The sequence below is a fragment of the Herpailurus yagouaroundi genome, unplaced genomic scaffold (assembly GCF_014898765.1).
Source record: "Herpailurus yagouaroundi ecotype Mexico unplaced genomic scaffold, PumYag 197, whole genome shotgun sequence".
NCBI classification, from domain to species: domain Eukaryota; kingdom Metazoa; phylum Chordata; class Mammalia; order Carnivora; family Felidae; genus Herpailurus; species Herpailurus yagouaroundi.
The window spans coordinates 22,254,386-22,278,909 of NW_024412428.1; the positions used below are offsets into that span (position 1 = coordinate 22,254,386).

The 24,524-nt window shown below is 41.3% G+C and overlaps 2 protein-coding genes and 1 long non-coding RNA gene across 14 annotated transcripts in view; 2 read left to right on the forward strand and 1 right to left on the reverse strand.

Annotated features, from left to right (window-relative positions):
* The window catches only part of RCBTB2 (RCC1 and BTB domain containing protein 2), a 59,812-nt gene extending 43,387 nt beyond the window's left edge, over positions 1 to 16,425 (forward strand). For 9 of the 10 annotated variants that reach the window (XM_040448412.1, XM_040448417.1, XM_040448411.1 and 6 more), the window contains 8 exons: positions 353 to 495; positions 3,336 to 3,401; positions 6,215 to 6,405; positions 6,914 to 7,040; positions 8,894 to 9,033; positions 12,502 to 12,632; positions 15,173 to 15,339; positions 16,096 to 16,425. In XM_040448412.1, coding sequence (XP_040304346.1) covers positions 353 to 495; positions 3,336 to 3,401; positions 6,215 to 6,405; positions 6,914 to 7,040; positions 8,894 to 9,033; positions 12,502 to 12,632; positions 15,173 to 15,313 — 939 coding nt within the window. In that variant the 3' untranslated portion in view covers positions 15,314 to 15,339; positions 16,096 to 16,425. The remainder of the gene's footprint in view (positions 1 to 352; positions 496 to 3,335; positions 3,402 to 6,214; positions 6,406 to 6,913; positions 7,041 to 8,893; positions 9,034 to 12,501; positions 12,633 to 15,172; positions 15,340 to 16,095) is intronic. The other variant, XM_040448419.1, reaches the window with a different exon arrangement.
* LOC121012955 (uncharacterized) lies at positions 10,296 to 12,495 on the forward strand. The gene is made up of 3 exons (XR_005782423.1): positions 10,296 to 11,624; positions 11,859 to 11,887; positions 11,932 to 12,495. It is a non-coding gene; the product is annotated as an uncharacterized LOC121012955 (long non-coding RNA).
* A 4,190-nt stretch (positions 16,426 to 20,615) lies between the features above and the next one.
* The window catches only part of RB1 (RB transcriptional corepressor 1), a 168,211-nt gene continuing 164,302 nt past the window's right edge, over positions 20,616 to 24,524 (reverse strand). For 2 of the 3 annotated variants that reach the window (XM_040448408.1, XM_040448410.1), the window contains one exon: positions 20,616 to 22,518. In XM_040448408.1, coding sequence (XP_040304342.1) covers positions 22,445 to 22,518 — 74 coding nt within the window. In that variant the 3' untranslated portion in view covers positions 20,616 to 22,444. Of the gene's footprint in view, positions 22,519 to 23,323; positions 23,576 to 24,524 lie in introns of those variants that run through there. The other variant, XM_040448409.1, reaches the window with a different exon arrangement.

Here is a 24,524-nt window from a genome sequence, read left to right on the forward strand (position 1 = left end):
CTGCCTCTTTTTCTTCTTCTTCTTCTTCTTTTTTTTTTTTTTTTTTGTTTTTACATCTTTGATTCTTTAATTTTTTTTTTCAACGTTTATTTATTTTTGGGACAGAGAGAGACAGAGCATGAACGGGGGAGGGGCAGAGAGAGAGGGAGACACAGAATCGGAAACAGGCTCCAGGCTCTGAGCCATCAGCCCAGAGCCTGACGCGGGGGCTCGAACTCACGGACTGCGAGATCGTGACCTGGCTGAAGTCGGACGCTTAACCGACTGCAGGCGCCCCTACATCTTTGATTCTTAACCTGTCTCGTGAAAGCATATTTGCAGGCCTAAGTGGATTTGGTTTTCCTCTTTCCAGGTTGCCTGTGGCTATGCGCACACATTAGTGTTAACAGATGAAGGCCAAGTGTATGCTTGGGGTGCAAATTCTTACGGCCAGTTAGGCACTGGCAATAAAAGTAACCAGTCCTATCCTGCACCTGTCGTTGTGGAAAAGGACAGGTAATATGTGCATTTTCAAAACAACTTGCATGTTCTTTAGTGATTAAACAGAACTTGGACGTGATACAGAATTGTGGGGAAACTTACTGCTAATATTAGAATAGTCTTTCACCAGAGCATTCATTCCTCTTTAAAATTGGCTTTTGAACCCTTGGGGAGTTTGTATGTTAAATACTCTACTTTCATTTACCCCTATTTCAGCCACTGTACACAAACAACAAGGACTAAGCCTCCCACAGCTGTTCTACATTATTCCTCTCCCTCACAAATTACCTTTTCCTCCTCCTTGTTTTCTGTTTTACATTAAGAGGAAGTTGATGATGCTTGAGGTTGATTTTCTGTGGCTTAGAAAAACAAAAGTACCTTAGATAGATTATAAAGCCATTCACTCAGCTACGTGTAAAATTTGCCAGTTGAAAGGATAAGACCATCTCATGATTTTAGTTCCCAAGCTATCACTATGAGGCAGAGTATAGTGGTTAGAAAATTAAGACTTAGTTTTGCCCACTTGTTTGCAAGGTTGTGTCAAGTAATTAACATATCCAAAATTTTCTTCCAGTTATCCTACTACTTTTGAAAGCCCTTTGAATGTCTCAAACATGGCCATAGCACTGCCTTTTCACTCTTATCTCTTGACACAGTAGTATAGGACAAAAATATTCATTATTGTGTCTGTTAAACCAGGTTTATAATCATTGTAGGAATGAATACTGCTATTTTCATTTTTATTGTACATACTAAGTTTTGTTATATCTGATTTTAAAGTAAGCATATGGATATATAGATTATCTTGCATTTGTATGCAATTCTTTCATATTTTCCTGTTGGAATATTTAACAATAAAAGTGAAGAACCAAATTGTCATTTTCAACCCCCTTGATTTTCATGTGAGTATTATAAAACTGGCTAATTTTGTTTAACCTATGGTAAATAGGTTTTAAAAAAAAAACTATTTTTGTTTTTTTCCCCCAAAATCTCAGAATAAGAACCTGGACCTCATAAGGATTGGGGAGAAGGAGAGGGAATGGAGGTCAGGAACTGGTGGGAATGTACTAGATGTGTGCAGCCATGCCATTGCCACCCCCGTTTAGGTAGTTCAGAGCTCCTCAGTGAAAAGAGAAGGGACAGTCTTGAGGCTTTGAGCAATCACGAAAATGCTTCAGTTTAGCAAATCGGGTCAGTAGGGACATTTAGTATTTAGACAAACAGTAAAGTGTTAAAGGATCAAATAAAGGATCAAATCAAAACAACGTGTTTGTATAGTACTTTACCATTTTTATGGTGCTGTCACACTTTCTGTAAATTTGAACTCCTCTGTCCCTGGACTTGCCAAATCCACTACTGTCTGCCCACCAGCAGCTTGTCCCACATTGCTCTGCTGGTCCCTGGTCGTCCCAGGATGAGCACCAGGTCTTCCCACTCCCATCATGCTAGGCCAGAAAGAGTGTAGGACAGCTTGGGGAAGAAGGAAAAAGAGGCAGAAAAGGAGGGAAGGGGAGTTATGTTGAGTGCCAACTCCTTACGTGGTACTTGAGAGTATTGCTTGTTTATTTTAAAAACTTAAGGTTTTAAAAAAACTTAACTTTTTTCAAATTTTGAATTATAAATGCAAAAAAAGTGGAAATAGCTCCACACTTGCACACTTGCTGTTGTCCATGTAGTCATTATTTGGGCTACAGAAATCATGGCTGAATGTTTTGAATGCAATATTCCTACTTTTCTGTTTTCCATGCCTGAATTCGCTGTGGTAACCCCTGAGCTTGCAGGCTCTCCATCACACCAATATTGCGAGGGAGGAATTTGTAAGTCTGCTGGGACTTGTTTTGCATGTACCCACCCTTTTCAGCGACTGAAATTTGCAGATATGTTATGACTTATCTCTCAAGAACTCACTTCTGACTCTTGGGGCCCATTTCAGGGAAGTTTGACTAACTAGAAACAAAAGGATTGAATGTAGGGTGGGGTGGATCTTCAGGTCCTGGTTACCTGTTCACAGAAGTGGAAAGTGAAAATCTGTGTACATTGGATCCTTTGCTTAAACGACAACCCAAGGAAAACCTTTTAAAATTTTTTCCCACAGAGATCTATGATGAAGAATGCTAATGACATTTGTTAGCAATTTATGTTCACATAAAAGTAATTTTAATGACTAAAGTAATTCTCTTCTCTCTAACCCAGTCATTCCCAATCTTTCTGAAGTCTCAGTACTTTGATTTACTAGCATTTATCTTTGTTCTTAAAGTTCCATAAAAGCATAGTTGAAGTTAAATTGATTTAAAGCTAACTTTGCCTTGAATTTTTGTGAATTTTGTGACACCTTGATAATTGGTAGTATGTTGGCCTCTTACAAAACCAGGCTTGGGAATTACTGCTCTGGATCTTTTTATTATTACTATTTCTTCTTCATTCTTCTTCTGTCTCACAAATTACCTTTTTTCCTCTCCTCATTGTTTTCTGTTTTATATTCTTCCTCACTCTCTGCTTTTTCATTTCTAGTACTTCACAGCCATTAAGCTGCAGTCGTTGGGGATCATTCCATTGAGGTGACACAAAACTCATTTATTATGAATGTCTAGTACTTTTTTTTTTCATTAAGCATGGCTACAAAATAAAATGTGACATATGCCAGACATTCTGACAGTAAAGTTTAGCTCAGTTTATAGTCATCGTCTGTTGCATATTAGACTGGAAAATCTGAGCTTCAGAATTTTGCTTCTTGGTATGAATCAGATTTAAGAACAGATGACCTTAGGCAACAGCTGGATGCGTTGGCAGTTGGTTGGGTCCCAAGCTTAGACTTGAAGGTTCCCTCTAAACTTTCTTCGCTCTTGTTCCTGTAGCAGCTGCTGCCGTCAGCCAAGCCCGTGCCCCACCCCTGACTTCCCATGTGCTGCTAGGTGTTCCAGGTAAACTTCACGAGGCCATGTTAAGGGAAGGCCACTGCTCCACAGCCTTCTGCATCTTGACCCCTGTGCTGTGTCTGTTCCAGCCTTCCTCCACCAAGCAGTGTTCCCTCCTCCTGTAAAGGCAAAGGCTACTTCCTTTCCACGGAGGCTAGTAAAGATATTTCAGAAGTGAATGCAGGAGTTAAATTATTTTGGTTTTCTGATGTTGGGTAGTTGAGCCCAGAAGGACACTGTTATGTTCCCATCAGTTACATTTTTCATAGAACATCATCAGGGAAGAGAGGCTATCTGTGATTTTAAGTGGTTTCCCAGAGTTCCTGCAGCCACTGGTAAACACTTCAGTCACCAGAAGAAACTGTTTTGAGTGTGCACTCTGCTGTAGCTGATTTCATTTACTCACAAGGCTGTGAAAGGATTGCTACCTGGATTCTGCTCTCCTCACTTTTTTTTTTAAGATGATAAAATAGATGATAAGTGTTTTAAGTACCTTGGCCTCCATAGGCTGCTGTCTGGCCCTCAGCCCTGTGCCCTGCCCCTCGCACCAAGCCATGTAAAATGAAGTGTGTTGCTGCCCTCACATTTGGTGTAATGTGTGAGGGTGGATGGCCTTTTCTTTGAACAGATGCCTTTTCTTTGAACAAATGCATTTATTCCATTTCCTTGCCTTTTCTTTGTTGAGAAGGATATGCTTATTGAGAAGCCAAATAGGATTGGCAATATTCCCTGTGTGGGCAAGGAAGATTCTTTTGTAAAAAGCACATATTAGAGGTTTGGGCCCATTCACTGACTTGACCATGCAAATAGGGAAGGTCTCACTGTCTGAATTGATCATTGGAAATATAGTCTCTGTGTGAGGGAGGCTTTGTCACTTAAAATGCCAAGAAGTAGTAAACCTGTTAAGCCTCTACTGCTGGCTACTATTTGTACACCAGACTCTGTGCTTGGTGTTTAACATTTTATCATTTAATTTGTATACATACAAATTAGCTTTATTTGTAATTAATTAGCAATTAGCTTGCAACGTGATGGAACAGAGGCTCGGGAACATTTACGCCGTCACACAGCCTAGTGGTAGAGCTAGGATGTGGCCCTCGGTGTGACTGACCCCAGCATCCAGGCTCTCCACCGTTGGTACAGCATAGCTTCTTGTGTGGTACTCCCATCTTCAAGAGCTAAGAGCTGCCCTTGAATGAATCCCTGAAATGATTGGGACCGCACATGAAAACAGTACACCTCACCCTTCTGAGGCAAGCCACCACGGCAGTGTTCAGCTTGCATGATGACCATCTTCCCTCCTTGTCTGGGAAACGGCCAATTAAAAGAGGCAGTGGAGGGATGTCTCCACCCTCCAATTGCTAGGCTGTCAGTGGGGTCTTCCCATCCCTCAGTCGCTCTGTGTTGTTCTGTCCTTCCCAGTTAGTCAATAAAATAACCTAAAAATTGTGCTTAATCAGACACCTTACTGGGGAGAGAAAGACACTTGGGGAGAGAGAAATAAGCCAGTGATTTAGCCTGCCAAGAACTTGTAATCTAGCAGAGTAGGTGAGACATACCTCCCTGAGAAGTTAAGGGCCAGGCTGGAATGGTGTGGATGGGATGAATGGCAAGAGTGCAGGTGAGCAAGAGACCTCTTTCTCTGGGGCCATTTGAGCTGAGCCTTGGAAGATGGGCAGGATTTCTAAGGCAGAGAGAAAGGAAAGAGCATTCCTGCACAATGACTTTGTGAAGAAAAATGTTGAGGGGCAGTGAGTACATCTGTTTGTTGGAACATAGGGTATGTAGGTAAATGTGATTTGAAAGAGGATTGGATACAGGCGCAAGACAAATTATGGAAGGTCTTGATGTCACACATATAGATTTTATCTTGTGGGAAGCCACGGAAGGTTTGAGAGTACTGACGAGGATGCTGTTTTCAGAGGATTGTTAACCTGCCAGCCTTGTGTGATCTGGATCGGAAAAGAGAGAGAGTCTAAGGCATGGAGACCACGGAGGCTGTTGCTTTGGAGTCAGATATGGGCTGTGCCTGACCTAGGGTGGTGGCAGATGGGAGAAATTATCAAAGAGAGAATCTATGTTATTTGTTAATTGGATATTCTGAAAAAAGTGAGGAGGGAGAAGTCAAAGATGACTCTGAAGCTCTGAACCTAAGTCACTGAGGATCTTGGTGCCACCACCTGCTGTGGGCAAAATCAAGGTGGCAACCTCACTTTGGGTAAAATAGTTTACTCTCTTTTGTGAATCTGTACAGCGGCTTATTCTTAGAGAAAGTTAATTATTTCTAAATGAACAAAAACAGGGCTTTCTATTAGGAAGTATTCTGAGAACTAGCTCCCTGGCAATTGTGAACTTATCAGAAAACTGCTCTCTTGGGCTCTCAAAGATAGAGTCCTATGAGTTAGAACTACTGACCTTACTGTTTGCAGTGTGGATTGGGGTGGCCCACAGCATGCTGCATCTAACACTAAAATCGGTAAAGTTTTAATGAAAATATTTCTTGATACTGGATCAAGACCTGGGTTAAGTAGCCCAAGTCTTTATCACTGTTTTGTTTGTTTTGGCCTTTACCCTTGGATTGTTTTTGCATTTCACAACGGGACAGTATATATTTTTGTAGGCCTGCGGGCTGGAAGTGGTAAGGTAGATCTTTATTAGTTTGTCATTGAAGGACAGCTTAAACCTAAATAACTGTTTCGTGCCTGAAAATCTAGATTAAGTCTCGTTTTGTTTTTTAAATCCGTTAAAGTTAAGGGAAGGAGAAATCAACTTGTTTCTTCTGTTTGCCACGTTCACTTGGCATTTATTTGTGAACCTAGAATTATAGAGATTGCAGCCTGCCACTCAGCCCACACATCGGCTGCCAAGACCCAGGGCGGGCACGTGTACATGTGGGGCCAGTGCCGGGGCCAGTCCGTGATCCTGCCTCACCTCACGCACTTCTCCTGCACCGACGACGTGTTCGCCTGCTTCGCCACTCCTGCTGTCTCTTGGCGCCTCCTGTCCGTGGGTGAGTGGTCTCTGCCCATTTGGGTGAAAAGTAGCAAGACAACCCCGGTGATAGTAAAAGGACTTTTTAGGTGCAGAATCATATATTTTCTCTCTAATGGGCTCCTGTGAAAGGAAACTAATTTGATGGATTAATTTTTCTTGAAAGTATCAGAAACCAGGATCACATACTAAATTAAAAGCTATTTCATTTGACTGCTTTTTAGTGTTCCTGAAAAACTATTCTCTTTTATTTTTAGCTAGTCTATTTACTCAAACATTCAAAAATTTCATTGAGGGGGCGGTTTGGGACTTTTTAGTTGTTCTGTCAGGTTTACAAGGAGATGTGTGTGAGGCTCTTACCCTTAATGATTACAGAGACGTGAAAATCTGTATTTAGGGGAAAGAAAGCATCACTCAGCCATTTATTTCGGGTATTTTCCTGAGTGTCACAAGAGCGATGTTGTATTCTGGCCTGTATTTCTACTATGTCTGTCCTTAAGCCTGGAAACATTGGTGTTCCTCTGTAGAACCTGACGACCACCTGACGGTGGCAGAGTCGCTCAAGAGGGAATTTGACAACCCCAGTACAGCAGACCTGAAATTCCTGGTGGACGGAAAGTACATTTATGCACATAAAGTCCTTCTCAAAATTAGGTAAGGAGTCGTCTATTTTGAGACTTGAAACAAACATATGATTTTCTAAGTGTTCACAGAACTAGAGGAGGCACTTCAGTAGTTATGAAAATAACGTAAGGCTGATTTCACCCTTGCGAGCATGCAGTGCAGCCGGGGAAACACAGGACACGGGAAACGAGAACCACTGGGGCCTGTGGGGGAGAGAGTAAATGGCTACGGGCTTCCTTAGACACTTTGCGGGTGGTCTGTCCAGCCTGGTGTCAGAGTGGCTGGCTGCCACCTGGGCTTCCTGCCCAGGACCCAAGCTTCGTCACTTTCCTTGTCAGTTGTGGGACAGTGAACTTTTAGATGCTTGGGAAAAAGAGAAGGTAAGGCTTTTGCAAGGCAGCAAGGTCTGGGGTAAAATTAACACCGAGATTTTAAAATTCAGATTTATTGAGGCATCATTTTTGAGCAACGAGCTGCATCCATTTGAAGTGTGCAGTTTGAGGAGCTTTGACATATATTTATGCTGTGAAACCACGGCCCTATATCAAGACATAGAACATTCCTGTCGTCCCTCAAAGGTCCCTCATGCATCAGCCCTGGGGCAAGCACTGATTTTCTTTCAGTCACTATAGATTCGTTAGCATTTTCTAGAAATTTATGTTAATGGAATCATATAGTCTGTATTCTTTTGTGCCTGGCTTCCTTCTCTTAGCATAATGATTTTAATTTTTTTTTTTTTTTCAACGTTTATTTATTTTTGGGACAGAGAGAGACAGAGCATGAATGGGGGAGGGGCAGAGAGGGAGGGAGACACAGAATCGGAAACAGACTCCAGGCTCTGAGCCATCAGCCCAGAGCCCGACGCGGGGCTCGAACTCACGAACCGCGAGATCGTGACCTGGCTGAAGCCGGACGCTTAACCGACTGCGCCACCCAGGCGCCCCATAATGATTTTAAAAACCATCATGTTGTTGTGTAACAGATATTTAAATCCTGCTACAATGAATCACACACTCAGTATGGCATTTTAGTCTCAAGTACGCCTCTTTGGTTGTGCTGTCCAACATTCCTTCACTCCTGCTATAGCCCCTAAACCTTCATAAAAGAGACAGGGGCATTACTTCGCTAGGGCAGCTGTAACAAAGTGCCATACACTGAGTGGCTTCAACAACAGCTCTGGAGGCAGAAGTCCAAGATCAAGGTATTGGCGGGATGCATTCCTCCCAAGGGAGAATTCGTGCCTCTCTCCCAGCTTCTGGTGGCTTGCTGGCAATCTTCGGCATTCCTTAGCTTGGGGCATGATTGACCATTCCAGTCTTTACGTGGGGTTCTCCCTGTGTGCATGTCTGCATCCAAATTCCCCATTTTTATAAGGACACCCGTCATCTTGGATTAATGTCCACCCTGATGATCTCATTTTAACTTGATTACCTCTGTAAAGATCCTTTCTCCAATTATTGTTATATTCTAAGGTTAGGGCACCAGCATATGAATTTTGGGTGGAGGGGCACAATTCAACCCATAGCAGGAGGTAAAGAAACAAAATGACTCAGTTTATGAAAAGAAACCCCCCAATTTCCATAAATGCCACGCTGCGCACAGGGTGCGGAAATGACACCTCGGAGTCAGCTCCGCTACATCCGGTTTGCATCTGCAGCCTCGTCCAGTAAGTGGTGGTCACTACACTTCCAGCCAGCAGAGGAAGCGAGGGACCAGGATGGGGACACAGAGGTGTGCAGTGTGAGGAGAATCCTGTGCCACGCCGTGTTTCCTTTCTCCTTGTCAGTTCCCCTTGAAGCCCCACAAGGATGTGTCCCTCAGGAGGGTCATCTGCTCTCGCCCAGAAGCTAGGACCTCACATGCTCCTTTCTTCCTTCATTCAGGTGTGAGCATTTTCGTTCTTCATTGGAAGACAACGAGGATGATATCGTAGAAATGAGTGAGTTTTCGTATCCTGTTTACCGAGCCTTCCTGGAATACCTGTATACAGACAGCATCAGCCTTTCCCCCGAGGAGGCAGTAGGTAATCGCCACCACACTCTCCCAAGAGATGGGCACAATGCTGAGTAACGCGCAGGGTGGAAGTGGCCGTGAGGGCGATCGCACACATAGTTCTGTGTCCAACCCACACTCTTTTCCCTGGTTACTGCTTCATACAGAGGGTGACTTGGTGGATATCAAACCGTCAGACTGTGGAGCGGGTGCCATTCTTCCATAACTACCGTATGTAAGGAATGCGCATGACTGTTCGGCAGCCACACCTGCCGCCCCTGAGATGTCTACGTTAGAAAGAAGATGAAATGCACGTAGTAGTAATAAGCCTTGTGGTCTCCATAACCGGGAATTGCCCTCTAGACGGCTTTGGGACAGAACGCTGTGGGACTTCTGGGGCCTTCTGTCCTGAAGGTAGTGTGTGGCGTTCACTGCACCTCAGGGGTATGGACAGTTAAAAAAAAAAAAAAAGCCACATAGATCATTTGTGGAAGAAAGGGAGCAGATACCCGAGGGAAGAGCCTTCTGGGAAACAGTGAGTGCAGAGGTCTGAGACAGGCACAGATTTGTGGAGGAAGAGGAAGAAGGCCAGGGCAGGTGGAGTGAAGTGAGACTCAGTGCGGTAAGAATTAGGTCAGGCAACGGGATGTGGGCAAGAGCATGACTACCCTTGGGGGCCACGGTGAAGAGCTTGAGTTTTAATCTTGGTGTGGTGGAAAGCCTTGGAAGGTTTTGAGCATGAGGCTTGTGTTATTTAGGATTTGCTTTAACAACAACATTTTAAAAACTGTGGTTTAAAGGAGACAGTGCAGGGCATCCCTGCGTGTGGCCCGTGCTCATAGTCCAGGACCGCGTTTGCATTACTGGCAGGATGGAGGAAGGGACGATGACGAAGGGGCAAAGGGAAAATCCTAGTGTCTCTTAAGGAAGGGTCCTGGAAGTGCTACATGAGAGGCTGGGGGAAGTGGTAGAGGAAGAAAGGGAGAACAGGTCTGTGTGCTGGTGGGGCTGAGGCACAGCAGCTTCCATGACAGGAGTGATGTGTTTTAAAAGATAGTAATTATGGGGCGCCTGGGTGGCGCAGTCGGTTAGGCGTCCGACTTCGGCCAGGTCACGATCTCGCGGTCCGTGAGTTCGAGCCCCGCGTCAGGCTCTGGGCTGATGGCTCAGAGCCTGGAGCCTGTTTCCGATTCTGTGTCTCCCTCTCTCTCTGCCCCTCCCCCGTTCATGCTCTGTCTCTCTCTGTCCCAAAAATAAATAAAAAACGTTGAAAAAAAAATTTAAAAAAAAAGATAGTAATTATGACGGTTCAGGTATAAGGTGATGACGATACCCTGGATTAGGGTGGCCTAGCGGCAGAGGTGTTGAAAGAGATCCTATTCTGGATGTATTTTAAAATGGGGCTGATGGCACGTTGGGGTGTGTGGAAAACAGAAGTAACGACTGCTCTAAGCCGTGGGTTCTGCTCTGAGCCGGTGGGTTCATGGAAGTAGCATTCAAGACGATGAGGAAGATGGAGAGCAACAGGTTTTGCCCTTGAGTTTGAGAAGGCAAAGGAGTTTTGAGTTGCTTACTAGCCATCTGCACTGGAAGGGCAGGCCTGCCATCTTTCTATACCCACTGCCAGCTACACCCTGCATCACAAGGGATGTGTGGGCACCCCAGCCTGCATGGCCAAGCTCCATTCACCTAGGCCACCGCTGGGGCTGGGCATCTGCACATTGGTGGCATGGTCAGGAAGGGAGCAAATGTCCACACAAATGGCCTCAGGGCCAACTAGGTAGGGAATTCCAGAGTCCCCTGTAACCAAAGTGTGGTCTAGGAGTGGACGCCTGGCTCTTGGCCACTGTGGTGAGGACTGTGCCTGGAGGAGGTGCAGATCTGGGCTGTTTTGAGCAGGGGCTCAGGGCAGGATCGTCTCTGAGGGCAGCTCAGGAGAACACATTTATGTGATTCTGCAGTTTGGAGTGTGGACTAGAGATAGGAATTTGGGGTTGCCAAGAACTGGCCAAAAACAAATGAGCCATCACAGGTCTCAAGATTTCAGAAGATTTTAGTATCCTCCACTGGGCCATGGGCCTTGCCGCTGTAATTTTGGTAGTATTGGTCAGGTTACGATGAAAACAAGTTTGCACCCGGCACTCCTACATACGCAAGACGCAGTGGCAGATGGATGAAAAAACGGTTGTTTTAAGATTGGTGAAATCCCACCTCTTTGTCTCTTAGGCCCCTGGGAAGCACTTTGCAGGTTAGCTTGATGAGATGTGATGATTTTCTGGCAGAGGATTCAGCTAACCTTTTGATCAGATGACAACCCAGACTGGATGTAGAGCTAGTGAGTGTACCTCTCTGAGCGTGGGGCGTGCTGGTCTCGGGATGCTTCATCCTGTTCATGCCAGGGCAGGAGGCCTTGCACAGTGTTTCTAGCCAAGCCTTGTATCCAGACACAGCTCCTTTCATAAGTATTTTCACAAGTGTTCCTAGCATTCTGTATGCGAATTAACAAATCCCCTGATGGAGATTTAGATAGCCATATCCTTAACTTATTGTGTTAATCACTCCATCGTGAATTATGTGAAAGTAGGTGACAGATAATATAACGGGACTCATCAATATTTACAGGTGGTATTTAAAAAAAATTTTTTTTTCAACGTTTATTTATTTTTGGGACAGAGAGAGACAGAGCATGAATGGGGGAGGGGCAGAGAGAGAGGGAGACACAGAATCGGAAACAGGCTCCAGGCTCTGAGCCATCAGCCCAGAGCCCGACGCGGGGCTCGAACTCACGGACCGCGAGATCGCGACCTGGCTGAAGTCGGACGCTTAACCGACTGCGCCACCCAGGCGCCCTTACAGGTGGTATTTTAAACTGAGGGGCAGGGTTGGTGCTGGAAGTCACTTAGGGAAATAAGTGAAATTAGAATCTGAGGATTGAACCCTGGGGCACTCAAAACATTTGGAAGTTAGGAAGAACGGCCGAATCAAGAGACTGAAGAGAATTACGGAGAAGAAAAACATAAGTAACACAGTTTCAAGAAGAGAAGCCTCACCAACCACATCAAATTCTGTGTAAATGTTGAGTAGGACAAACCAGACAACAGCCCGTTGGATTTGGCTCCATGGAAGCATTCGTGACATCCGGGAGTGGAGGGGATGGGATTCTGCTGGAATGGCTTAGCGGGAGAAGGGGAAGGGAGAAAATGGAGACAGCAAACGGGATGTTCCCCAGGTTTACAGAGAAACGGGGGAGACTGATGGGAGACAGACACGTGTCCATGTGCTGATGGAAATGACCCAGGAGAATAAGTGACAGTGCGGGGTCGGCCTTTACAGGAGAAATATGAAAGCCATTGTCACTGTGTGTCTGCTTTTCCACAGCTACTTGTTTGTGTATTGTATTTGCTCAGTTCACACATCAACAATCATTGCTTGAAGGGTTGAGTGAGTTTAATGGGGATGCTTGTAATCACTCCCCCTAATAAACATCTCTTCCCGCCAGGATTGCTGGATTTGGCTACCTTTTATAGAGAAAATCGTTTGAAAAAGCTCTGCCAACAAACTATCAAGCAAGGAATCTGTGAGGAGAATGCCATTGCCCTGCTTTCAGCTGCTGTGAAGTATGATGCTCAGGTAAGAAAAGCACCCTTTCAACTAGCTGACCTTGTGGAAAGAATGGTAGGTGTTTAGTTCATAAACTAAAATAAACAAGTAAACCGACTAAAAGTACCAGAAAAAGTGACCATTTGTATAATGTTAGGGTGGAGCTCCAAGGAAGAAGCCCTAAATAAAGGAAAGGCTTGACAGGGGCACCTGGGTGGCTCAGTCAGTTGAGCGTCTGACTTCGGCTCAGGTCATGATCTCGTAGTTTGTGAGTTCGAGCCCCGTGTCAAGCTCTGTGCTGACAGCTCAGAGCCTGGAGCCTGCTTCGGATTCTGTGTCCCTCTCTCTCTGCTCCTCCCCTGCTCACGTGCTGTCTCTGTCTCAAAAGTAAGTAAAGATTAAAAAAAAAATTTTTTTTTAAAAGGAAAAGATTGATAGGTCTGATTTCAGAAAGAAAAACATATCTAGACATCAGAAATTACCAGCGAGAAAATTAAGAAGTTGATACAGTGGGGAAAATATTTGCAGCATATGGTGAAGCACATTTACCATATAGTTCTATAATACAAACATATAGTTCTTAGAAAACAAAAAGAAAATATTAGCAGTTTGATGGAAGTAAAATGGACCAAAGAACAAAATAGATTTATGAATAAATGAAAAATATAAATGAAACTAAGGTATAATTTTTCACTTGTGAAACTGGGGAATACATTCTTAGAGATAATGCAGGCTCAGATTATGTGTTCTCCTGAACAGCTGCTAAGGGTGTGCATTGGGGCAGTCATTGTGGGGGCACTTGGTACCAAATGTATTGAAAGCTTTAAAGGTGTACTTCTTTAAGGAATCCACTTGTAGGAATTTGTCCTAAGGAAGTACTCGTGGATTCAGACAGATTTAGCTTCAAAGGCTAATTGTACTGCAACACTGCTTATAATTTTAAAAAATTAGAAAAAGACAACATGAACAGTAGAGGTTTCTTTAAACTGTAGAATGTTTATACTATGAAACTATGCAGCAACTCAAAATACATTAATTGAAAAATGAACATTTTTAAAAGCATCAATTTAAAAAAAATTTTTTTAAGCAGTTTTTAAAAAGACTGACATTCATTATCTACATAGAAAAAAAGAGACTGAAAAATATACTCAAAGGTCATCTTTGGTGGAATTATGGATGATTTTTATTTCCTATCTTTGCTTGTTTTTTTCTCAACTTTCTACAGTGACTGTGTATTGTTTTGACAATAAAGAAAGGAAAGAAAACCTGTCTTAGAGCTAAATCTTTAGGAAGCAGCCCATTCTTCTTGGAGTCGATTTCCTTTTGTTATAAGGATATCCTCTCTGGTCAAAAAACAGGAACATTTTAGTGGTGGGCAAAAAAAAGTTTGTAACGTCTTTTCTGCTTATTAAAGAAAATTTGGAAGATACAAAAAAGTATGAGGAAGGAGATGACTCATCAAACCAGAGAACATTAACATTTTCATACAGCTGCTTCTGTTTTTTTCCTGTTACATGAAGTATATTTCTCTAAACACTAGATTTTTTTTTTCCCCTTAACATTTAAAAAAAATCTTACCCACCTTGAAACATTGATATTAAAAGCATAGTGAATGTCTTTCATTAACATAATATATTGGGCACTTAAAACATGCAGAACACTTCATGGCTAGGCCAAACTCTTCGCTAGTTTGTGCAAGTCATGGTGATAATCCTGGAGGCTGGCGCCTAATCTCCACTGATGAGGCCGTGGGCACACAGTGTTTCTGCCAGGACTAGGCTTCATTTTCAAGACTTTTTCAGATTCCATATTTATGTCAATTATTTGTATGGCTACCTTCCAGCCTTCTGTTTCCTAGAAAGTAAGCTCCTTGAGGAAAGGCAGGGGCTTTGTTTTGCTCACAATCATAGACCTAATGCCTTAGGGTAGTACCTAACATATAGTAGAAACTCTTTTCATCTAGAAACATTTCAGCTCCTAGGGGAATATAAAAGGGGAGTATTATAACAAATACTGACAGTGGAATGAACAATACAAATACTGTCACTAGAGAAAGGTACGTAGTGCCTATTTCTGAGAATAAAAAATCTGATTCTTTGCACTGGCTGGTATGGAGGAACTTGAATATTTTACTCTGTTATTTAAATGTTTACAAGCATAGGGGCGCCTGGGTGGCGCAGTCGGTTAAGCGTCCGACTTCAGCCAGGTCACGATCTCGCGGTCCGTGAGTTCGAACCCCGCGTCGGGCTCTGGGCTGATGGCTCAGAGCCTGGAGCCTGTTTCCGATTCTGTGTCTCCCTCTCTCTCTGCCCCTCCCCCGTTCATGCTCTGTCTCTCTCTGTCCCAAAAATAAATAAAAAACGTTGAAAAAAAATTTAAATGTTTACAAGCATATATTCACATTAGCTGTACAGTTTTATAACTATTCTTTAGGTATTGCTGTACCAACAATTCTTCCTATTGGCTTTCAAATGCTTGTCCCTTCCTATGTGTCTTGGGAATTTTCATGCTGTGTTGCATTGCATTGGGATATACAAATTTATTAAAGCATTTTTTGTTTTTGTTCCTAGGATTTAGAAGAATTCTGCTTCAGGTTTTGCATAAATCATTTGACTGTAGTAACACAAACTTCAGGCTTTGCAGAAATGGACCATGATCTTCTGAAGAACTTTATCAGCAAAGCAAGCAGAGTTGGAGCCTTTAAAAATTGATCCTCATCTGCAAGAAAGAATTTTTGGTATTTCCATTTTCCCTGCAAAAGCCGGAGAATGACTTTTCCTTAATTGGCTGAATACTTACGTTCTGTCAAAAGAAGGTGGTGGTCAGTCTGCCCTGTGCTGAAGTCTGAAGTTTACTGTACAAGGCATTCCGTGCTCTGATCAGATGTGACTAAGGTCAAGGGAAAAGAAATTAAAATGTCTTATTTACCATTTCCTCTTTCACGTCCCTTAAGTTGGACATTTTTGGTACATTGGTCTAAGTATATGCTATCCTGGCCAAATTTCTGTTCTTGGGCTGATATCACATAGAGAGCTGGACAGTACATTGTCAGCATCCAGAACGGTGCCTTGCATACACAGGCACTCAATTCATTTATTACAAATCTTACGTATGCCCTGAAACAGCTTCATTTGTGGAATACTGGATAAAGGTATAACAAATTGCACAAAAACAAATTTGAGACAGCCCATCACTATTGAGGTTCATATTCTTCTGGTACCTGGTTCTAAGTAATAGTGGCTAACTTAGAGCATTAATTAGAATTCACAAACAGCCTTGACAATTTAATTGTCAAAGTCCCAAGGGCTAATTTTAATTTTCTGTTTACTCTGAGTCATTAAGTTCTCATACGGGATTACTGAATATGAAGTACTGTCTTTGAATGAATGTTGTTTCTGGGCTCATCTGCCTTACATAATTGCATAATGTCTTTTCTTTTTGTGTTGAGAGATTTGCCTGTGTATGTAAAAATGATTATGCGTTTTTCTTGTAGTGGAGTTTTATGTCACTGTAAAACAGTTCTCTTAACCTGGCACAGAATAATTATAAAGTACTAGCTGAAAAGGAACTCATACTTACATTTCATGGACAGCATTAAGAAGAATGAGATAAATTTATACTTTTTCGGTCAAAACAAGTTACCAACTGCAAAAGAAAAACTGGAACGGGATGTAGGATGTAGTGTCAGATTCCTCTAACATGGGTTTCACAATATGGTATGTATTTCACAATATGATATTATGTAAAGAAAACTCTTTTGGAATTAGAAACCTTGTTCTGATGCTGAACTATTTGATAATAAAGTACTTATTTGTAGATAATAGAACAATTGTGTTTTTTTTAATCCCTAATAAGCAGCAAAATTGTATCAACTTTATATCTCTTACATTTATACAAATCCATTTGATTACGCTTATTTTTGGAAGTAGTTACTCAGATAACCTATCATAGCAAAGCCCACCCTAAAACATAAATGGCATATAAACAACATAATTACTGTTCATATTATTGCCTCTGACTACTCTTTATTGGTGAGGTCACTTTTTAATCCTTAGTTTCTCTTGGCTTACCTGTTTTTGCAGACCTTATCTGGTAGAGGCAAAGTGGCCTTGACCTCTAGTTCTTAATCAGAATCCTGTTTTGGGAATTATATAGTCTTATTCAGTTATTTGTTATTTGAAGTTAGCCATATATACCATTTGTTTTCATTGTTTGTTAGATTTGTTGTTTTATCTATCAAAGAAACATTCACACCTGGTTATTATCCACAGCTGTCAGTTTAGGCATTTAGACAACCGCAGCCTGCATTGCTGACTTTTCCTCCTCACCTTCCAATGCTAGCTGGAACGGACCAATGCCTTTACGTCTTCACAAGGTCTTCCGAAACCTTCTCTTCCTTTCTTGCCTATTTCTGACAGGGTCTTAAGCTTCTTTCTTTTATGAAGTCATTTCATGTAAAAACTGGAACACTCAAAGGGAACAGATGAGTTTACTGAGGTATGAAAAAATGGCCTGCCTTTTACCAAACTCCACAATGGGTCAGTAGCCCATGCTGCCACGGTACAAGTTATTAAGAAGGGCTGCATGGATTTTTACCCAGATTTTCTAAGCTCTGTTATGTGTAGGTTTGTGCTGCTATATCTCTCACTTCTTATCTCTTTGTACAACAGAACAATCTATGGAACTCTTGCCAAAGATTCTAATTCAGTGTATTTGAAGTTTCCCAAGTAATCCTGATACTGAGCCAAGTATGAGAATCACTGTTTAACCCTTAAAATCTGGGACTCCAAACAAGAAGGGGCTCATAGACCAGTTTGAGAGATGACGGAGGAGTCCCATGGATACATCGCTGAAAAAAACAGAGCTTTCTCTCTCATCCTGGAGGATAGGCTTGCCATCAACACTCCTATACAGAGGATAACACTTTCTTTCCTTTATTTCTAACAGATGAGTGTAGAGCCCCAGAAACCTTGCTGTTCAGTTAGGGATATGTGAGGGAAAAGGGACATTTTCTATAACGACATCATAAATTAATGGATCCTTCATTTTATAGAAGTTAATCTTAGATTTTCTTTCCCTATGTTCTGTTTCCTCTCTGCTCACACAAGAAGTTCAGTGAGTTAGTGCTTCCAGCATAATTCTCATACGCCTTACACAGAGAAAGGTTAAGATTTTACAAGAATATGGTCATTTGCGAATAGAGGTTTGTGAAGATATCATTTAAAGCTTTTTAAAAGTAAAGGTTAATGTACTGACCTGAGTCATTTTTCAGCTGAGACCTGAAAAATTGCCAGTCATTATGGACCAGACTTGTTGATTTTTATTTAGAGGCAGGATTCCTGACCAGTGATGATGAAAAGCAAACAACAAAAACTATATAGTCTTGTCTGTTTTTTGGTCTATCTTATTAGCCTTCCCCATGCTATTATTACAACAGACGGGCTGGGAAAACTGTAAAGAAAAATGATAAATCATGCCTGTTACTTTCAATTCAGTCTTTGTCAAAGCATAAAAACGTAAACCATACTGATTTTCTTTCACTAAATGCAGTTAAAATCATGATGTTTTCTATTGAGGAAGTAAGTGATGTTAGTCTGTGGAATAAACGTAACCTTCATGTTAAGTTGTCATTATTTTATATTTCAATGCTAGTATATAAGCATACTGCCAAAATAACAGACACAAAAAAAGATTTATGAGAATATCCAGGTTCATACTAAAAGAGATTGTTTTAAATCCCAGACACTATCAGCATTACCAAGATATATTTCTATGTAAGACACTATACTTGTGGTAGAAATATGCTATTTCTAAAGGTAAGGTTTCCTGTTGTCCCATAAAATACATATTTAGTCCAAAGGAAAATTCTACTGAATGAATTGTTACCAATACCATGTACACTGTCACAAAAATGAAAAATAAAAATATGCTTTGAGAGGCAAGTTTCTATGAAATCATCCAGATGGTACTAGAACTACAACATATAGGTTCTTCCTCCCCACCGTTTGCACCAAGAAACTGTAATGAGAAATCAGTAAATGAATTTGAATTTGTCCTTTTTATTCTAAAGAGTTTTTATTATTAGAATGCTAGATCCCTGGAAGTGATCAATTTTCTACCATCCAGACTAAAAACTTTTAGCATCCTAAAGGCTGCTTTTTGCTTTGACCTAAGAGATGCATTTCATGTAAGATCCCAAAATAAATACAGTCCATTGAGGTGTGATTGCCTTTCTTCCTTCAGGAACAAACATGTTGCTGTTCTAGAAGGAGAGAATTCCACTTTCCACCCTGTTTTTGAGAAATCATATTACTGAAATTCAAGATAATCCCTTATCTGAAACCCTTGGTATGAGATACATGTTGTCCCGTTTTTGGAGTTTAGTACCTATACCACCTAATATGTAATACCTGAGTAAGGCCTAGGTTAGATTCCCAAAATCAACGTATTAATATTTTTTTGTAGTGAAACAAGAGTATTCCTACTAAGTAGGATAAAAGGCTGTAAATAGCTCTATGCCAGTTTAGACACGTTTGACGTCACATGACTTTTGCCACCAAACAAACGCACAGACCGCTTGGGTTTTTAAGCCTTTTGGATCTCAGAATTGCAGGAAAAGACTGTGGACCTGTGAGACACAAATAGGACGTTTGGGAGGAAAGGCCTTTAACATACACTTTGCATTAGATGACGAGAGATTCTTGCTTTTACTCCTCTTACGATTGTCCATTTTTCTATGACACCTTATTGTTCGTCAAACACACAGGTGTATTCCCATCTCGGCGCACTGGCTTTTCCACTGGGTGGCTTCCCATCGTTGCATGACTTACTCCCTCACCTCCTGGCAGGCTTTGCTCAAATACCACCTCAGTGAGTCTTTCCCTGACCACCTATTTCCCTAGCACTCCCTGCTATGTTTTTCTGCACAATGTATTTCTTGTTTATTCACTTCCTCTCTTTCCCTGAAACTACAATTAGAAGGTAAACTCCACAGAGATGGGGATCTTAGCTTTATTTACCCATTGCTGTATCTCTTGCATTTAGAACTGTGCCTGGAATATGGTGGGTACTGAGTACATGACCTATTAAAAGAGGAAGGGAATATTATTTGTTTCCATATACTTGGAAAAATATGCAAATATACATTCTCTTTTTTTTCTTTTTTGACCACGTATGAGTTTCTTTTAGGTGCTAGAGCTATAAGAGCAGCCAGGCTGATGCTTCCCATTTGCAGAGGGAGTTTGATGCAGGGATGAGTAGACAGGCAATAGGTAGGTCAAACAAGACGATTTCCAACGGTGATAAACGCTGTTACACTCTTGGAGGACAGTAACACAATACAGAGTAAGGATTTTTAGCTTGTGTGGTCGAGGGAAGGCCTGTGAGCTGAGCCATGAAAGACAGGAAGGAATCACCTGTGCAAAATTCTGGGGGAAGTACACTCCAGGCAGAAGGAACAGCAAATAGAAAAGCCAGGGTTGGTATTAGGAGAGAAAAGGTCAGTGTGGCTGAAGCACAAGGAGCAGGAGAAAGTACAGAGGAGGAGGAAGAGCAAGTGAATGGGGCCATGCCACAGGCTGTGACGAAGACTGTCAATACTTGAATAACAATGTAAATGAATTTCTATTTTAAAGGGATCAATTTTGCTCTTTATAAAGGATAGGAAGGGAACAAGGAGACCAGTTAGAAGTTTAAAACCATGGTCTCGACAAAAGTTGATAAATGACTCTTAAGATTTTGACTTGACCAAGTAAGTGGTTAGTAAAATGGGGAAAGACGGAGGTAGAAACAAGGTATCTTGATTTAATTTTGGTTTATGTTTTGAGAATTCGGGGAGTCCCACTGCCTGAGGGCTTTGACCTCCACAAAGAGGTCACGCTGGATAAATAAATTTGGGAATCATCAGCATAGGAAGCCAATGGAAGGTTAACAATGGACAAGGCACTAGGAGAGAAGCCAGATAGAGAAGAGAACATTAGTGCACTTGATACAAAGAACACATCAGACCATGAAGACTCTTAACAACTAATTTATTTTAAAATAAACTATTAATTGTAGAAAATAGTAACAAAGCAATTTTAAATGTACAGTTTTAACCAATACAAAAAAGCAATAAAGCAATACCTGAAGCCTTATGTAAGTAATCTCAATATATGATCTCTGAAGTTCCTAAAACTCTGGCACTAACTCTAACGTAAACCTTTATTAGCTAAAGACCCAGAAATATGGTAGCCCTTGACCTAAAAGCTAACTGATTTGTATGATGTTCATGCAGAAACTAATGAGGAAATGGGAGAAAGCTTTCTAGTGCCTTTGTTATCAAGATAACAAGTTTGAAACTTAACCGAGCACAAAATAAAATGTCATTTTCTAACAAATAAGACCAGAATTCTTTTTAAAAAGAATTCTGGGTAGACAAAGTGATTTTTCCTAAAAGCTAGCTGATGCTACCTTAAATATCACCTAATTTAAATTATACCATCTCTAAATAAGTTAATCACACAAGATAGTTTAAATACACCTTTAGGTGCTGGGGGGGGGGGGGGAGTGCCTCTTTTTCTAATGTAGCTGTTTTAAGTTGAAGCTTTTGCACAAAATCAGATAGAAACATGAATGCCTAACCCAAAGACCTTTGATTACTTGCAATTTTGGAGTGGAAATGATGTGGCTTTGAATATGCCAGTGTTAGACCATACTGACTTAAAAAAAAAAAAAAAGATAAATAGACAATTGCCAGCTCAAAAGATACATGGAAGACATGTACAATTCCCGAGAAAACACACCCCTTCCCAAGTTTAGGAGGGCAGAATAATTGCTGAGATGCAATTAAACAAACCTCTAAGAAAGAAAAATTAAGGCTCCTATAGTTAACAGTCTGTGGAGTAAAATTGTTTTAGGTCTTGATTCTTCGGACCCAGAAACATTAGAAAGTGCACTTGGGATATCCTGTCTTAGGGCCCTCTATGGCAAAGCTCTAGCTGAACACTTTATTTTCCAAGTACTAGATGGGTACTTCCTGAATTCGGGGTTCTGAATGGTTTATAAAAACCAAGAGTACTATTAATAACCCTCACTTTAAAGCAGGAGTTGGATGGAGAAAAGGATCAATAAATTCTTACAAGTCCTGAGGTATGAAATCTGTATCAGTAGTATGACAACATCATTTGTTTATACTCTGCTTTCTGCTTGTATTTTAAAACTAAAATTTATAAAACAAGCACACAGTACATCAAATTCCATTAGTAAACTAAAATCTAATGTGTAAAAATTAGTAATTTTGTTTTTCTAGTTTCTAATATCTGTTTTAGCAGAAGAGTTCAGGATCACTTGGGTGAGGGGGAAGTAGTCAGCCAAATTGCATTTGGAAGACAGGACACATATTCTAAGGGCGTTCATGTTAAATTAAAAAATATATAAATATAAATTAATAAAATAATAGCAAACATCACATATATGCCACAAGAAAAGACAAAGTACTCAAATAGGCCTGGGTTGCTGGGATGCCCCTCCCAGGGCATCCTCGCCGTTTGTAGAGCACAGCAATTATATTTTGGAAATGAAAACATCTGCTACAACTTTCTAAATGGCAGTATTTACACAAGATTTTCAATCTTGTGCAATAACAATGTATATTCTACTGACTACGACGTTGCAAGTGGCTTAGGAATCCCCTGCACGCACAGGCAAGCCCATCTGCACACTCGAGATCCAATATCCGTAAAAAGAGCTGAAGATCATATCCAATGTGGCCGTAAACAGAACCTGGGAGAGTCACACAGTCTGCTCTGTGAGAGACAATGAGGCCACAGGTGTATACGGTGCCCAGTGAGGTCATGGGATCCTCATTTTTCTTCCCTGTTTGAGGTATCCATGCTATCGTTCATTTTTTGCTTCTGCATTCGTGTTCGGGTAGATGCTGGAAAAAGGATGCAGAAATGTTAACAGCACTGATGGTGCTGGATGCGTTGACAAAGGGCGGCCATAAACGTTAGGCTTGTGCCAAATCGATGGAGTTCAGGGCCTGGCAAAGCAGTGGTTTCCAAAATTTTATCATATAATTTCTATCAGTACATTTTTTTCCCAAGTATGTACCACCAAAATATGTATGGTGTGTGTGTATACCATCTATGTTTGTAGATAAGTTATAAAACACACACAGCCCAAACATCAAAAACAGAGGAGATAAAAACAGATTCTAGTATTTTCTCTATGTACCAAGAGGTGGTCTCGCATACTTGCAGGCGTGCCCAGCTCTGCAGACTACCGCTCCAGAGATGCTGAGGCTGGGTTTGGCCCTGTGGCCCAGCCGAATGCCGGCCTGGCCGAGAATGATCTGTTGGAGTGAGTGGTATTCGTCACCAAGCAAGTAATTCCCTTGTGCTTGCAGATACCTCGCAAAGACGTCAGCTGGCAGCTCATTTAATTCGGACATGAACATTTTAAAAGTACGGTATTAGTTACAACACAGCCAAAACCAGAAAACTTCTTTTAAGTTATTTAAAAATTCTTAACTTGATTTTTGTGGTGGGCAGAAGCTCTTCATAAAGAGGAAACAAATTCGCATTTGGAAAAGAAAGAAAATACGAATTCTCAGTCTTCCCCCTCTCGGCAACCTAGCACTGTCTGATGGTCTTCTTTGAATGCAATTCAAGTCTTTGAGGAAAACGGAAGAATTCCTTAGCCTCAGGGGTTAACATTCCTGCTGCTTCTCCCCAATTTTCCAGCCTCAGAAAGGTCCTGAACTCCAGCCTGGCACTGAGAATTCACCATCACAGCTGATTGTGCCACTGGAAAATGTACTGACAACAGCAACTGAACTCTTCTCTAAGAAAATATGCGTGTTTTTACAGCTTTCTGCTCCTTTTAAAATGCGTATTTGTGAGCTTCCAAATGCCTCCAAATGTTTTCAAAGCTTCATTTTGGTCATAAACTTCAGGTCTATTTTCACATAATGAGGGGAAATGCCACAACTACTTAAAAGTTAAAATAGGTGTGTGTCAGTTGATGTAAAATACAAAAAAGATTTATTTATAACCAAAAAATTTAAACTCTTGGTATATTTAGTTTTAATTGTACTCTTTGAAATAACACATAGATAAGGTTTTAAAAAATCAAAAGCATTCTTTTTGTTTTTTTTATTATTTTTTTTTAATTTTAGAGACAGAGAGTGCATGTGAGCAGGGGAAAGGGGCAGATGGAGAGAGAATCTTAAGCAGGCTCTGTACCTACGTGGGGCTTGATCCAACGACTCTGGGATCACGACCTGAGCTAAAGTCAAGAGTTGGATGGATGCTCAATCGAGTCACCCTAGCGCCCCAAAAAACATTCTTTTAAATACTTTATAGTTTAAATACTTCGTATTGACAGACACATGTTTAGAGAAAGCCTTTTATTTAAAAAGTCACATTTCAATTGGTATTGTTCTTATTGATATGTCCTATGACCTAGGAATAATAGGGTTTTTTTTTTATGTTTGTTTGTTTATTTTTGAGAGAGAGAGAGGGAGGGGGGAGGGAGAGAGAAAGAATGAGAGAGAGAGAGAGAGAGAGAGAACAAACTTGTGCATGTGAACAGGGGAAGGGCAGAGAAAGGAGACACAGAATCCCAAGCTGGCTCCATGCTGTCAGTGCAGAGCCTGATACAAGGCTCAAACTCACCAACCGCAAGATTAAGACCGGAGCAGAAATCAAGAGTCGGACGCTTAACTGACTGAGCCACCCAGATGCCCCAATAATTTTAATACTTATCTCTGAAGTATGTGTCTTCTTTCCCATACCAGCTATATTTCCTGTCAATGGATCTGGCAGATTATCAGGAAGTGTCACACTTAAACTACCACAGTTATCTCTGTAGGACAACCCAGTAGCAGTCAGTACATGTTTGTCTTTTTCTTAACGTGGTTTCCATTTATTATACTTAGGT